This window comes from Chionomys nivalis, chromosome 12 (genome assembly GCF_950005125.1).
Source record: "Chionomys nivalis chromosome 12, mChiNiv1.1, whole genome shotgun sequence".
Lineage (NCBI taxonomy): Eukaryota > Metazoa > Chordata > Mammalia > Rodentia > Cricetidae > Chionomys > Chionomys nivalis.
In genome coordinates this window covers 43,436,394-43,453,501 of record NC_080097.1, presented here as the reverse complement: position 1 = coordinate 43,453,501, position 17,108 = coordinate 43,436,394, and the positions used below count along the sequence as shown (strand labels likewise).

The 17,108-nt window shown below is 40.2% G+C and overlaps 1 protein-coding gene across 5 annotated transcripts in view; it reads right to left on the bottom strand.

The window, feature by feature from the left end:
* The window catches only part of Ppp3cc (protein phosphatase 3 catalytic subunit gamma), a 70,220-nt gene that overhangs the window by 17,556 nt on the left and 35,556 nt on the right, over positions 1 to 17,108 (bottom strand). For all 5 annotated transcript variants that reach the window (XM_057786092.1, XM_057786094.1, XM_057786095.1 and 2 more), the window contains exons 5-10: positions 12,022 to 12,167; positions 10,416 to 10,555; positions 6,012 to 6,089; positions 5,834 to 5,928; positions 1,847 to 1,972; positions 585 to 656 (exon numbers count right to left, since the gene is read on the bottom strand). In XM_057786092.1, coding sequence (XP_057642075.1) covers positions 585 to 656; positions 1,847 to 1,972; positions 5,834 to 5,928; positions 6,012 to 6,089; positions 10,416 to 10,555; positions 12,022 to 12,167 — 657 coding nt within the window. The remainder of the gene's footprint in view (positions 1 to 584; positions 657 to 1,846; positions 1,973 to 5,833; positions 5,929 to 6,011; positions 6,090 to 10,415; positions 10,556 to 12,021; positions 12,168 to 17,108) is intronic.

Here is a 17,108-nt window from a genome sequence, read left to right as displayed (position 1 = left end):
TGAATCCTTTACCCCCTCTCCCCCGAGACAGGGTTTCTCTGTGTAGCCCTGGTTATCCTGGAACTCGATCTGAAGACCAGGCTGGTCTTGAACTCACAGAGATCCACCTGCCTCTGCCTCCTGAGAGATGGGACTAAAGGAATGCACTACCACTGCCTGGAAAAAAATTGTAGCAATTTTAAAAGCTCAAGTTGAAGGGGGAAAAAAAATCTAATACCCAGTAGCATGTGATTGATTAGCACAATGAATGATAACATGAACAACTATGTAACTATGAGAAACTAAACTCCAAAGGGAAATGAGAAATAGATATTAAGACATGATACCATCATGTCACCTCATTTTTGCAAGTGACAAAAATGAGAAGGAAAAAGAAATCTATGCAAAGACAAAGACAGTTTACACAAAGACATTAGCAGACCTCTGGGGTGGCAGAATAATAGTGATTATTTTCTTCCTGTCTGTGAGTCCTACAGTTATCAAACTTTTTCTACAATTAACGTAATTCTTTTTAGTGAGACCAAAAAAATTTCTAAATAAATCAATCAAAACTCATTAGTTTCTAGTTTGAATAAGAAGTTTACCTTCCACTTCTTCATCTGAGATCAGCTCATCATCAGAGCATATGTTGAGAATATTGACCAGCATCTCTGTGACTGTATGACAAGATAGTGCATTTGTACACAGTTAATATTTTTCAAAGATATATAAATTAAAATATATTAAGTATATGCTGACAGAAACGACTTATCCTATTATAAATAGCTACATAAGGAGCATTAAAAGTAGATCATTAGGTTCAGAGAGAACTTATGTCCATACTTGTCTTGGTTAGATGAAAATCTGAGAATTCTATCACAGAATTACTTGATTTTATTATTAGATGGCTGTTCAGAACCTTTGGCTCAGTTATGCAAGTAAAAATTTCTTCTCATTTTACAAAGTTGTTACAACAGGCCTACATCCAATAAACTTGCTTTGTTTGTATAACTCACTGTGTAACTGTTTAATGTCTGTACAGCTCACTGTGTAACTGTTTTATGTCTGTACAGCTCACTGTGTAACTGTTTTATGTTTGTACAGCTCACTGTGTAACTGTTTTATGTTTGTACAGCTCACTGTGTAACTGTTTTATGTTTGTACAGCTCACTGTGTAACTGTTTTATGTACAGCTCACTGTGTAACTGTTTTATGTTTGTACAGCTCACTGTGTAACTGTTTTATGTTTGTACAGCTCACTGTGTAACTGTTTTATGTACAGCTCACTGTGTAACTGTTTTATGTACAGCTCACTGTGTAACTGTTTTATGTTTGTACAGCTCACTGTGTAACTGTTTTATGTCTGTACAGCTCACTGTGTAACTGTGTTTTATGTCTATACAGCTCACTGTGTAACTAGGTGTTATGTTTGTACCGTACACTTGTACAGCTATACACATAAAACTCAACAAATCCTAATTCCCTTTAGCACTGATAATTCATAAAAAAATAGAATAGTGATCACATTACTTTAATAACTTGATCACATAGAACAGTTGCTTTAAATTGGTGTTTCAGATAAGAAAACCATGATATAATACTAATGTTATTTAAAAATCTCTCTGAGGGCTCAGTGGATTAAGGTGTTCCTGTGCAAACCTGGTGACCCAAGTTCAATCCTTGAAACTCATGTAAAGGTGAAAGGAGAGAACCAACAGCACAAGTTATCCTCTGCCCGCTACACAAAATCTTTGTAGAAAACAACAAAATTAGCGCCCGTTTCTGATAAACTTTGGGAATGTAAAATATCTCGTGGCTGGTCAGGAGAAAGCTGGCGGTGTTCAGATGCATACTGGGATTCTCTTACCTTTTTCTCCAACGAAAGGCAAAGACCATGTGAAAACATCCATGAAATTTGGAAGCCAGTAGGGGTGTGGAGAACAGTTAAACTGCCTGATGTTCATGACATTGTTTTCGTATTTCAACACTGCAGCTAAAAAGTAAAACGCAAGACACTTGGGCACAGAGAACCAAAGCATAGCAGCTACTGTGCTTTGCCCAGCTGTGGGCTGGTTACAGACTTCAATAACTTATTTCCTATTTGTAAATTCAGGACAGGGTCAGCTTAAAGAATTGTGCAGGGTTCATTCTCATCACAAGGAATAAAGTTACCCGAGGAGTTGACACGATCAAAACATGGAAGACAATGTGTTTGCTGTACATTAGCTATTAAATAAACCTCAGGTTCAACAAAGAAAAACTTCCCATAATTTCCATTTACTGGCCAAACAGCTGTAATCACCTCTAAGGGCAAATATCACCCACTGAATAGACAGACTGTTTAGCTAGTCATGAGCCACTGTCAAACCCTCTTATAAACCCTCCAGAAATTTATCAATTCACAGTGGGAGGCTATAAAATTATAAACCTGGAGCAACTTATAATTAATGTTTAAGGGTAAAATCTCTCCTCAGAGTAAATTTTAAAAATAGCAGTTTCTTGTCAGGCAGTGGTGGCACACGCCTTTAATCCCAGCACTTGGGAGGCAGAGGCAGGTGGATCACAGTGAGTCTGAGGCCAGCCTGGTCTACAAAGCGAGTGTCAGGACAGCCAGGGCTGTTAGACAGAGAAACTCTGTCTTGAGAACAAAAACAAACAAACAAACAAACAAAAATCCTGGCAGTGCATGCCTTTGATCACAGCACTAGGGAGGCAGAGGTAGGCAAATTTCCGTGAATTCAAAGTCAACCTGGTCCACAAAGTGAGTTCCAGGACAGTCAGGACCATTACACAGAGAAATACTGTCTTGAAAAACCAAAACACCAAACAAAACAAACAACAACAAAAAAACCAACAAAGCAAAACAACCAGTTTCTTCTATTCTCAGAATTCTGAGGGTGCCTATGGACACTTAACAGTACCCAGTCACACAGGTGCATGCCTACCTGTACCAAGCTGATTTTCTGTACATTTGTCTTGTTTTTGTTTTTAATCAGCTCTGGCAAAATTTTATTAAAGAAAAATTTTCCAGGTTTACTTTTCAACCAATCTGTTCTGGCATGCTTCTAATATCAGAATCACTTGGGTTAATGATAGGCAATGTGCAAACTCTGTAGTATTTCCCACATACTGTGTCCAGTTTAATGTTATTGCCACTGTAGTGATGGGCACCAGTTTCAGCCAACAAAGCATAGTATTCTATTTCAGATTTCCTGGGCAGTTGGTGAGAATAACCAATTTCATTTTGCCCTGTTGGACCATCTTCAGAGTCTGTTTTTTGTTGTTGTTTTGTTTTGTTTTTCCGATACAGAGTTTCTCTATAAAGCCTTGGCTGTCCTAGAACTCATTCTATAGATCAGGTTGGCCTTGAAATCACAGAGATCCACCTGCCTGTGCCTCCTGAGTGCTGGGATTAAAGATGTGCAGCACCATCGCCTGGCTAGAGACTTGTCTTTGCAGCCACCATCTTCCTGACTCAGATAAGGGACAACACCCAACCAAAACCTGGGGAATGAGAAAGGCTTCTCTATAGTTTTAAAAGTTCCTAATTCCGCATGAACACATATTCACATGAAAAGTAATAAATAAATGTAAGACATTTTTTAAACTTACTGTTAATTAGAAATGCAAATTTCATCAGTGAAATTATGTGGAAAAGGTATACGAAGGCCGGGCTGTGGTGGCTCACGCCCAAATCCCAGAACTGGGGAGACAGAGGTAGGCAGATCTCTAAGTTCGAGGCCAGCCTGGTCTACAGAGTGAGTTCCAGGACAGCCAGGGCTACATAGAGAAACCCTATCTCGAAGAAAAAAAACAAAACAAAAAACAACAACAACTACAACAAAATCAAAAAACACCAAATGTTGAGCCAGGTATAATGATAAATGATAAAAAAAAACACCAAATATTGAGCCAGTTATAATGATAAATGTCTAAATCCCAATACTGGGGAGGCCAAAGCAGGATGGTGAGTTTGAGGCTACCCTGGGCCATATAGCGAGTCCCCATTTTAAAATACCAAACAAACAAAATAAAGTGTCATCAAATGGTAACTATTTTGAGGTAGTATTATTAACTTACACTAACTGTTCTAACATGACTCGTTATGTTATAGTTTTCCAATATAATCAGTATTTATACACTAAAGATCTCTTAGGAGATGAAGGCCAAGCAGTAGCTTGCACTCTAAATTTATTGACCTTTGTTCCAATAAGATATCTTCTTCAAATGTGGTACATTTACACAATGGAGTAAAAAAACAATGACATCTTGAAATTTGCAGGCAAATGGATGGAAATAGAAAAAAAACATCCTGAGTGAAGTAACCCAGACCCAGAAAGACAAACATGGTATGTACTCACTCATAAGTAGATATTAGACATAAAGCAAAGGATACCAGCCTATAGTCCACGATCCCAGAGAAGCTGGGGAACAAGGAGGACCCTAAGAGAGACATACATGGATCCCTGGGAAAGGGAAATAGACAAGATCTCCTGAGTAAATTGGGAGCATGGTGGGGGAGGGATGGGAAAGGAGTGGAAGGGAGGAGAACATGAGGGAATGGGATGGTCAAGTTGGGGGAAGGACAGAGAGCGAGAACAAGGAAAGAGGTATCTTGATGAAAGGAGCTATTATGGGGTTAGCGAGAAACCTGGCACTAGGGAAATTCCCAGGAATCCACAAGGATGATCCCAGCTAAGAATCTAAGCAATAGTAGAGAGGGTGCCTGAACTGGCCTTCCCCTGTAATCAGATTGATGACTATCTTATTTGTCATCATAGAACCTTCATCCAATAACTGATAGAAGCAGATGTAGAGATCCACAGCTAAACACTGGGCTGAGCTCCCAGAGTTCAGTCAAAGAGAATAAGGAGTGCCGGGCGTGGTGGCTCACGCCTTTAATCCCAGCACTCGGGAGGCAGAGGCAGGCGGATCTCTGTGAGTTCGAGACCAGCCTGGTCTACAGAGCTAGTTCCAGGACAGGCTCCAAAGCCACAGAGAAACCCTGTCTCGAAAAAAAAAAAAAAAAAAAAAAAAAGAGAGAATAAGGAGTGATAATGTGAGCAAAGGGGTCAAGACCACGATGGGGAAACCCACAGAAACAGTTGACCCGAGCTAGTGGGAGCTCACTGACTCTAGACTGACAGCTGGGGAACCTGCATAGGACCGAACTAAGCTCTCTGAATGTGGGTGACAGTTGTTGGCTTGGGCACTTTGTGGAGTCACTGGGAGAGGGATCAGGATTTATCCCTACTACATCAACTGGCTTTTTGGAGCCCATTCCCTATGGAAGGATACCTTTACTCAGCCTAGATACAGTGGAGAGGGCCTTGGTCCTGCCTCAACAGACTTTGTTGACTCCCCATGGGAGGCCTTATCCCCTCTGAGGAGTGAATGGGGGGGGGTGGAGTGTGGAAAAGGTGGGGGGAGCGGGAGAAGGGAGGGAGGGGGAACTGGGATTGGTATGTATAAAAGGTTGTTTTAAAAAAATAAGAGAGCTCTTTTTCATCTAGATATGGTAGTGCATGCCTATGACCCTATCACTTGGGAGACTGAAGCATGAGGAGATCGATGCTAAGGTCTTTCCAAAGCCAAACACATGCTTTACCACAGAGCCACACCCCCTACCCAAGACCTTTTTATCTGACTGAAATTTTGTACTTAAGAATAGATGTTGAGGATATGGCCCAGTGGTAGAGTGAACGCTTCAAAAACACAAGGTCTTGGGTTCAATCCATAGAACCAAAAAATAAAAATAAGTAAATGAACACAATAATAAAAATAAAACACAAAATTAAACTAGAGCTCATAGTTACTAACAAATTCACATATAAATATTGTTGGGCTTCTTTACCTTTATTGTTATAAACATCGAGGTAATTAGGGGCAGAGAAAATCGTGATGAGTGACGGAAAGCCCGTTGTTTGGCTCTTCCTGTACATTCGGTACCTGGAAAAGACATGGGAGCTCACGCATCTTCACACTAAAATAGAATCTCTGTGGGGATACGTGAAAATTTTAGCGCAGCTTACCCAGCATCCTGGGCTTCATGGGCTCTGATTATTGATAATAAACTGTTGTTTTGTAAAAATTCACAAACCGCAGGGTAACTGAAAAAGAAAATGAGAATACATAAGTCCAGAATTCCAGCAGTTAGGTTTTTTTTTTTAAATATTTTTTTTATTCTTTTTTAATTAAAATAAAGGAAAAATCCAATCTCAGAGTTGTTTTAAGATTACAAATACTACAGACTGTTGAATTTTTCAAGATTTATTTTATATGTATGAGAGTTTTGCCTGATTGTATGTATGTGTACCTGGTGCCTGCAGAGGCCAAAGGCAAGGGGGAAGATCCCCTGGAACTGGAGTTACAACTATGAGCCACCATGTGGGTGCTGGGAACTAAACCCAGGTCCTCTGGAAGAAGAGTCAGTGCTCTTAATCACAGAGCCATCTCTCCAGCCCCACCACTGAACTTTAATTAAAAGTTCAGAAATCAGTAATTTCTACTTCAATAATACATATTACTATCAAACCTGAAGAGGATACCTTAGAATAGAAACAATTTCCCCATCTTTTAATCTATTTTATTTTAACACTAATAATACAATCAAAACTTCTCTTGTTATTTTGATATAAAAACATACTACACAGCATGTCTGCATGTGTGTGTATATAGTAAATGCTACAAAATGAGTGCAGACTTTCTTCAATCATCAAACCTTTAGAGAAATTTTTTTTTAAAGAATCTACTTATAGCTTTATATGTAATATCAACACTAAGGTAATACTATGCATGTCTATTTTAGGAGTCGATATTAGTATTATAGACCACCATATTCTCTTCTAAAGACTTATTTATTTATGTATTTTATGTATATGAGTGCTCTACTTTCATGTATGCCTGCACAACAGCAGAAGGCATGGGGTCCCTCTAGAGATGGTTATGAGCCTCCCTGAGGTTGCTGAGAATTGAACTCAGGACTTCTGGAAGAGCAGCCAGTGCTCTTCACTGCTGAGCTATCTCTTCAGCCCTAGAATACCATATTCTAATGCTATCTGCATATAATCCTAAAACAGTCTTATTATTTTTACTTTTCTGGATAACAAATAGGAGGAACTGGAGAATATAAAATTATCCTGAGTGTGTAGATGTTAATTACATATTTTTTTAAGTTTGTTTCTTCGATTGGGACAGTGCTTGCCTAGCATGCACAAAGTCCTGGATTTAACCCCCGAAATATATACTAGGGATGCTACAAACATTTATGATCCCAATGAGGCAAAAGAATCACAAGTTCAAGGTCATCTTTTCCTACATAGTAAGTTTGGGACCAGCTTGGGATGGTCTGAAAAAGAGGGGGGGCAACTTCGCTTTTCCCTATGTTCAATAGAAAAAGTTTAATTTTTGGATAAACATTTTCACCATTGCAGAACAAGAAGTCCCTGCTCCTGTCTGTCATAGAAACAATGGCCTGTCAGCCATTCATAGACTGTGAAGTGGTTTTATGGAGGCCCTAGCGATGAGGTAGGAGGTTGTAAAATTCTGGAAAAGCCTAAGACCCATGAGGCATTGTTCCTGTAGGCTAAATGTACTTTAAGATTCCTAGGAGCCAGCCAGGTGGTGGTGGCACACACCTGTAATCCCAGCACTTGGGAGGCAGAGGCAGGCAGATCTCAGTGAGTTTGAGGCCAGCCTGGTCTACAAAGCGAGTTCCAGGACTATTACACAGAAAAACCCCATCTTGAAAAACTAAAAAGATTTCTAGGAACCTTTGGCCACAGTATTTTCATCAACCACTTATGTGTTTCAGATGTTCTTTCTGTGTAAGGACATTTTATGTAAATATGCTATGGAATCATTAACATTTAACTTATGGCCAATAACACTAGCTCACACCTGGCAAATCCAGCATAGACCTACTTTCTGTGTAAATCACATTACCCCATGTGTGCTCACAAACACTGGACAGCACTTTGGCACTGTGCGTGAGTACCACTGCCAACACGGAAATGAACGGCTGACAAAAGTACAAAAATAGGAACAGAATACAGGACAGGGCTGGAGGGGAGTTCAGTCATCAAGGGCACCTCCGGCACTCACCGAAGACCTGGATTTGGTTCTCAGCACCTTCCTCCCTAATTCTAGTTCCAGGGGATCAGATGCCCTTTTCTGGCCTCCATGGACACCAGGCAGCCATGGTACATAAACATACATGTGAGCAAAACCACTTATACACATAAAACAAAAGAAATGAAGATCAGGGAAAAAGTCAGAGCGTGTTCTGTTGTTCTGCAGTTTATGTCCATGAGCGCTTGAGAGCTTTGTGAGGATGGACTGGGCAACAGTTATCTCAGGTGAGTGGGGATTTACTACAATTCCCAAAACAGATTATAGAAAGAGGGTTCTGGGGTGAAAGGCCTAGGTACTGTAAGAGGTGCTGGCGAGTTACCACAGGAACTGTATCAAATGACATTTACCCAATGATGCTAAGTTCTTAAGCAATGTCAAAAGAAGGAAAAGTTAAATTGTTTCACTAAATAAGTCGCTAGAAAGGTTGGCAGAGAAGAATACAAAAATATTATTTCAAAAATGTTTAAAGGCAAATAAATCAAGGCTTCTTTTGTATATGCTTACTTCATTTAGTTATTGCATTATCTTAGCCAATCAGCAAGTGTTTTAGGGAACAAAATAATTGCATTATTTTTCATGATAGAACACTGGAATTAAAAATAATTTACATTTCAACCTTCCTTTTTTATTTTTTATTTACTTTTTTTTTTTTTTTTTTTTTTTTGCTTGGTAAACCACACCAAAAGCTCCCATGTGAGCTTTAGGACAATAGTCAATTTCCAGGAAATGTCTTAAGCTTAGATCACAGTGTCCTATTCATTTTTTTTTTTTTTTTTTTTTGAGAGGCAAGGTTTCTCTGTAGTTTTTGGAGCCTATCCTGGAACTAGCTCTTGTAGACCAGGCTAGCTTCGAACTCACAGAGATCCACCTGCCTCTACCTTCTAAGTGATGGGGTTAAAGGCATGCACCACCACAGTCCAGCCCCTATTCATTTTTTATTTTCATCTACACCAGGCATTCTAAAAGCTGGGGAGCTTCTCACTATATAATAGAATCCTCTGGCCCAGATCTTCAGAATCACACTCTCTGTAGAAAAAGTAAAGTCATATACAAAGTCTCTCTATGTAGCCCTTGGTAGGCGTGGCACTCACTATGTAGATCAGTCTAGCCTCTAACTCACAGAGATCTGTATGTCTCTGTCTCTCAAGCACTGGGATTAAAGGTGTATACTACCATGCCTGCTCATTATCTAGAGATGCTCAGTGGTAAAGAGCACTTCCTGTTCTTGCAGAGGACCCATATTTAGTTTGCAGCCCCCACAGATGGCTCATTGTCATCTGTAACTCCAGTTCCAGGGAATTTGATGCCTTCTTGTCTCCTCAGGCATCAGGCACACACACACATGTATGCACACACACACACACACACACACACAGAGGGGGGGGGCAAAACACCCAAATAGATAAAAATAAATAAAATCTTTAGGCAGTGTCTCGATGCTAACTAGCAACAAATAAAAGAAAGCTCATTTAGAGTTGATAACAACATCAAGACACTAGAAGGCATCTGACTTCACTACACGACATTTCTTATGGTCTAATGTCTAAGAAAACATCAAGTTTCTGCTTTAAAGAACTGAACAAGTGCTTGCCCAGAATGTGTGAGGTTCTGGATTTGATTTTCAGCACCAAAAAAAAAAAGTAAGGGAGGGAAGAAGTGGGGAAGAAATTTTAAAAAAGAGAGAAATAAGAGTAGAGAGATTGAGATTAAACAGAAATCTCTACAGTACATGTTTAAGACCTGAACCACTTCAGAAAAATTTCATAAAACTGAATGTGGTGGTGCACGCATTTAATCCCAGCACTCGGGAGGCAGAGGTAGGTGGATCTCTGTGAGTTCAAGGCCAGCCTGGTCTACAGAGCTAGTTACAGGACAGCCAGGGTTACACAGAGAAACCCTGTCTCAAAAAAAAAGTTAATTTCATAAAATCAGGGCTGGAGAGATGATTCAGTGGTTGAGAACACTCCCTGTTCCTTCAGTGGACCCAGATTCAGTTTGAGCGTCCACCTGGCTGCCGGCTCCACAACTCCAGTTCTAGGGATCAGACCTCAGAGAGCCCCAGACACACAGGTGGTCCAGAGATGGATATGCAGGTACAACACTTATACACAAAAACTTTTAAAAATATTTTCTGAAATATTAATTTCATAAAATAGATTGTGTATACTTCTTTTGCAGAAGACCCAAGTTCAGTTTGGAGCACCCACATTTGTGCTTCACAACTGCCTCTATACCCACAGACATACACACATACCAGCTAGAACCCATTGTCTCAGTGCTCTCCCCTCCGAGGACCGGCTTACCTGAAGAAGTAGGAGCAGCCGCGGACAGTGTTGTGGGTATAATGCTCCAGGGTCTTCTCACTGCCATACTCCTCTGAGGGGTCAGACCAGAGCAGGTCACACACCGGCCCAAAAGCAGGAGGTTCAGTAAACCTATCTAACTAGAAGACACACAAGAGCCAAAAGAGGGGGGAAACATCAGGAAAGCAAAAGGGTTCCTGGAAGCAGACAGGTCAAAAGTCCCCTCTACCTAAGGAATGCACTAAAGATGGGGCAGTGAGCCCGAAAGGACGGTCCTGGGAGAATGAGTGCTCTGTAATAAAGGTTTGTAGTGTCCTGTTTCCGTCATCTGAGAATCCTGTAGAAAAGGGCCCCCCTCCTTCTGTGCTAATCCAGTGCAGCAGTCATTCAACTCAAATGTGAAATCGGCGGCCACAAACTCTTAGAGACTAATTTCAGTTTTCTATGGGAAACAGTGCTATAGGAATGCTTGACGGTGATTCTTCCACTGCTTACTTTATTTCAAAGGAGAGGTTTTCTTTACCACAGGCTTTTTATTCTTCCCACTCTATGCAGTGGCAAAATTTTAATATTTGTTATTAACTTCCATTTTTAGTCAATGCTGCTTTAACTTAAAAACAAACACACAAAAATCAAAGAATATAAGTACTTAGGTTTTGAACAGACGGGAACATCTGAGAGTCAAGAAGAGGGCTTCTACTGAGTGAGGGGGGAGCTTTTTATCACAACTGACTCAGTTGTTAAATAGCACTGCCGACTTTGTATCTGTGTGAAAACTGAGAGGGTATGAGTGTGAGGAGGCGACATGAACAACAGTGGAAGCACACAAGGCTGCTCCTTTCCCCCAATCACAAAGACACAGAATCTTGGAAATAGTCACTGTGTAAATCAAATGGAGCGCCAACCCATACCATTAGGACGTCAAAGTCAACGCATTTCAGAACTGGCAGAGCTCAGAGCGCTCATTCAAATTTCCTCATTTTGCAAACACAATGTACTAAAGGTTAAGGGATGGCCAAGGACACTTTTGTGTTCCTTGAACACTGGAATATAATTTAAAGTTTTCAAGCTAGGCATGGTGGCATATGTTGAATAATTCTAGCATTTTAGTGGATGAGGCAGGAGAATTGTCTTAGGTTCAAGACTTTACAGAAAGATTCTGTTTAAAACATACAAATAATTTTAAAGTTTCAGAATTATAAAAATAGTATATTTTTAGTCATTAAGATTTAATTTTAAGACCAGCTGGTGGTGGTGCACGCCTTTAATCCCAGCACAGAGACAGAGGCAGGTGGATCTCTGAGTTCGAAGCCAGCCTGGTCTATAGAGCAAGATCCAGGACTGCCACAGCTACACCGAGAAACCTTGTCTCAAAAAAAAAAAATTAATTTTAAAAAGAGAAAGAAGTAAGAAATACATGTATCTCAAGTGTTACTAAGAGCTATCCAGCAATGACAAGATCATGGGTAAGTTCTGTTTTTCTACTTCCGATTGTATTTTCTTTTAATTTCAGTTATATTATATGTTTTACATATATATTAACTGGCTGGGATAAAGAACAGAAATGTAACAACATCCCCTGTGAAAACAATGAACGATTACTTACTTTCCTTATGTCGTCTAAACAAGTGATTTCAGGTGACATTCCTCCGTGCACACAGAGAAACTGCTGGTTTAAGAGAGCAGCGAGAGGAAGACAGTCGAATGTGTTCATACATGCTTCGTACACCAGTTCTGAATACTTAATCCGACCTACCGAAAGAGGACACAGTCAAAGGATGAACCTTATCACACCCACAGACCCTGAGTCAGAAGGGAAGCCACTGGTTCTAGGCAAGTCTGAAGATTCCATCCATGAGAACTTCCTTCCATTTCTATAGTGCGTCCCTGGATTAACTTTCTAGCTCTGTAGCCCTGGGAACCTGAAAGTGCAGCTTGCTGCCAGCTGTCAATTATTAGGCAGCATCTTAAATCCTGATGGGAGGCTACGGCTTTGGGCTCCTCTGAGGGTCCTTCTAGGAACCTCAGATTCTGCCAGTAAAGTTTTTATGATCCATGGGCTTCTAAGATAGAGTAGTTCCAGGTCCCACCTCATGTGGAACTGTCCCCACAGTACTGAGAACTATTTCTGTATCAGAAACCTTTCTACTCATTTTGTTCTAGTCTTAAAATCTTTATTACTTTTATGTGCATGAATGTTTTGCTTGTGTGTATCCACACATATGCACTGAGTACATGCTGATGCCTCAGGAGACCAGCAGAGGGCACTAGATCCCCCTGGAACTGGAGTTGAGGAGAGTTGTGAGCTGCTATGTGGGTGCTCGGAACTGAACCTGGGTCCTCTGCAACAACAGTTTTAAGCCACTGAGTCATTTCTCCAGCTCTTTCTTTTCTTTTCTTTTCTTTTTAAAGATTTTTATTTATTATGTATATAGGTTTCTTCCTTCATGTATCCTGCAGTACAGAAGAGGACACCAGATCTTATTACAGATGGTTGTGAGCCACCATGTGGTTGCTGGGAATTGAACTCAGGACCTCTGGAAGAGCAGCCAGTGCTCTATTCCTCTGAGCCATCTCTCCAGCCACCCAGCTCTTTCTTTTCTGATCATTACTTTAGAGATGTGTAAGTAAATTATTATTATCCTAGTTTATGTAAAAATGTTTGGATTATTGAACTATTTTGTATTTTTTAACTTATTATTTTGTTGTTGTTTTGAGACAGTTTCTCTGTGTAGTCTTGGCTGTCATGGAACTCCCTCTGTAAACCAGGCTGGCTTCTAACTCAGAGATCCACCTGCCTCTGCCTCCTGAGTGCTGGGATTAAAAGCATGTTCCATCACCGCCTGGTTGATTTTGTACCTTCTTATAGTTACATCCTTACACTGATATTTTAAAAGTAGATCCAGATGTGAGTATAACATCTGTTTAAAATAAAAGAAAACAAAAAAACTTTAATAAATGCTCCTAAAAGCCCAAAGGCAGATTCCCTTTGTTACCAACATCAAAAGAAATTCCTTTAATTAAAAAAGTCCTAACTCTGAGTATAGGTTAAGAACTGAAAAGGGCACAGGATGTCATGCTGCACACCACCATCTAGTTCTGGTAACTTGCTTTTCACCCTTGCAATGACTTGGGAAAAGTCCTTAGCTTACTTCCAAACAGATGCCAGATCTGGGGAAAGCCATTTTTAAATCAAAACAGGAGCCCAAAATCCAAATTATGTGAACAGAAATTTATGGTGCATTAATATCTGAGTAAAATAAGAAGCAATACATTACCTTTTTCTTCTCCTGAGATATTAGACCAGAGACAGTATCTATAACCCTATCTTGCCATATTTTCCTAATTTTATCGAATGTATACATATCTATAGGTATATAGTGTGTATACATATACATAGTGACCACAATATATATATATATCAGTGAGCTAAACGCCTTGACCCAGCACAGTGGTCAGATAAATTATCTGTAACCTAACTCTTTCACTTTGGATCTCAGATCTGTTAGCTTTTAGCTTGGAACCTTGGACAAATGTCTTCATTTCAAGTGCTATGGTTTTCCCAACTATCTAATGGAAGTGATAATCCTTACAAGTAATGCTGCTGTAAGGATTGAAGTGCACTCACGTGTGTAAAGTGTATTCATGCCTGGCACACAATGGCTGTAACTGTGAGTGTTAACTGACCTCCTTTATAGAATCTCTATGAAGTTGGTACCATTTCTATGTTCACTTAAAAGCCGAGGAAGGCAGCTGGAAAGGTATTCAGCTGTTAAGAGCACTGGATGACCTGGCATAAAACCAGAGTTCAGTTCTCCACACCCACATGTCAGCTCACAACTGTCACAGCTGTCTGTAACCCCAGGTTAATGAAACAGCTCTGGGTCAGATGCCATTCAAAAATAAATAAAAACAGCTCTAATGTTACATAGCACCCAACAAGTGACAAGAGAACAAGTGATCAGTATTGAAAAGAAGCTCTAGAAGGATGCATGGCTGAAGGAAAGAGATTGTAATGAGGAGAGGTCCACAGGCGAGAAAACATAACACATTTCACTATGTGAAAAGGAAGGTACACAGGGGCTGGAGAGCTGGTCAGCAGTAAAGGCACTCATTGCTCTTCCAGAGGCCATGGGCTCAGTTCCCAGCACCCACGCTGCGATTCACAACCATCTAAAACTCCAGTTCCAGGGCATCTGATACCCTTTTCTGACCTCTGAGAGCACCAGGCATGTATGTGGTACACAGACATACAAACAAATACAGATATAAATATAAACACAATTAAATAAAAGGGGAGGGCACTGGGCCCAGTGCCCAGAACTGCAAGCATGTTAAGCATCCTCACAAACTCTTCCTAATCACAGTGCAGGAATTGGAACCCAGAGCCTTGAGAATGCTAGGCAAGTGCTCTACCAAATGGTTACCTCCTCAGCCTGTGAACTTTCAACATGAGGTCTTGCCATGAAGCTCAGGCTGGCTAGAACTAGCAGCCTCCAGAGTGCTGGGATTACTGATATGTGCCACCCATTCTTTTTAAGTTTAAATTAAACAGAATCTAAATACCCAAATTTATAATTCCTGAAGGTCAAATTAGCTGACTCAAGAGTTATTTTCATGAAAAATTAATGTCTATACTGTAGGCTAAGACTTATCTAAAATAAAGGAGAACTATCACAACCGCAGGGCCACATTTAAATAAGTTTTAATTGTTGACAATAATGCAACAGGACAGAACAACATTTTATATGTAATTAAAAGGTCTTATAGCCCAATCTGACCTTAACTCACCTCCTAAGTGCTGGGATTACAGGCCTGCATCACCCATGGCCAGTAGTAAAACAAAGTTTTAAAAGAATTCTAGAAAGAGTTTTGAGAGTCAACATTACTTATAAGTCTATCCACAGAGCATTATTTCCTTAATTTTTATTTGCATTCACTAAAGATTCTCCCCGACTCTGTCTTTCCTCTCTGTCCCCTCCCATCCCCACTAGAGATTTGCCGCTGCCTCCTGTGCTGGGATTAAAGGTGTGCACCGTTACAGGCCAATTTAATTTTCTAGCCTAGCTGAAAAATTCTGAGGGTAAGGTAAACTTTTGTCATTCTTATAAGAGCAGCTTAGTAATTAAAAAGAAAACAAACTACACAGCACTTGACTTTATGGATATGCCATAATCTAACCAGGTCAAACTGCTACTCTAAATAGTGTTCAATAAACAGTATTTGTTCTTTAAAGTCTGTTATAACAGTATTATTTTCATTAGGAAAGTACAGGAATTTCTGGGACTTGTCAGTAAGCAATCAAAACAAAACAAAACAGTTCATGAAACAACAGACTAATCTGCTTGAGAAATCTGGACCCAGAACTACGAGATGGGATCGATACACAAGGCTTCTTGCTTTCTAAGTACAGAACAATAAAAAACAGTATATAAAAAATTAACTGTTAGCCAGGCATGATAACACATGCCTGTACTCTCAGGAGGATGAGGCAGAGGCTCACTGAGAGTTTGAAGCCAGCAGGGTAGCCTAATACCTAAGGCCCCGATCTTAAAACCACATCTCCCAGCTGAGCAGTGGTGGGGCACACTCAGGAGGCAGAGGCAGGAGGATCTCTGTGAGCCAAGGCCAGCTTTGAACTAACTGGTCTACAGTTAGTTCTAGGACAGCCAAGGCCACACAAAGAAACCCTGTCTCAAAGAAAGCAAAACAAATAAAAAAAAAAAAAAAGCATCTCTCCCAACCAAGTAGTGGTGGTGCACACCTTTAATCCCAGAGGCAGGTGGATCTCTGTGAGTTCGAGGCCAGCCTGGTCTACATGGTGAGTTCCAGGACAGTCAGGGCTACACAGAAAAACCCTGTCTCAAAAACAAAACAAAACAAAACAAAACAAAAATTCAATCTCCCATTATAACTAAGAAAGAGTGTGATGCAGGCCTAGTGACACAGCCTGTAACCCCAGCTAGCTAGGAGATACAAGGGCAATCTGGGGAACTTAGACTCTGCCTCAAAGAAAAAAAGTAAAAATAGCACTGTTTCAAAAAAAAAAGAAAAAAACGCAAATATTGATATGAGACAAGAAAAGCTTCTGCCCACATTCCTTAAAAAAGCAACAAGCCTGCAGCTGCATGCTCTGCAACTGATGTCACTTAACATTAATTACACGGTTCTGATCCTAAAAGCCTCAGTTGCCCATAGGCAAGATCAGCTTATCAGTGAACACCCATGAAACACACACATGCTCTTTCCTTATATAGGAATAACATTTATATTTTTATTTTAGTGTGTATGCTTGCTCCAAGATTTATTTGCATCTTGCATGCAGCATTAGAATGAAGCGGGAGATACTATACAGAAGAATAAGTGACTGGGCTGAAGTATAGCTAGAAGCACACTGAAAACAAATAGAGACACGACGTAAGAAACGCTGGGCAAAATAAGATGCTTAAAGCATTTCCTGAACCTACTGTTCTATCTTCTAAAAACAGTCAGAACCAATTAAGGAACCAATTATGCTGATCACAAAAGAAATCTACTTCACTCTCCAGCACCAAAGTCCACAAAAAGAACAAACAAAAACCTTAGCTTAAAAGGGGCAAATAGGTGGGGAAATTACAGTACATGTCCCTTAAAAATCAAACCAAACAAAAAGCCTGAGCCTAGGTCTAATGAACTGCTGTGCATAGCCGGGGC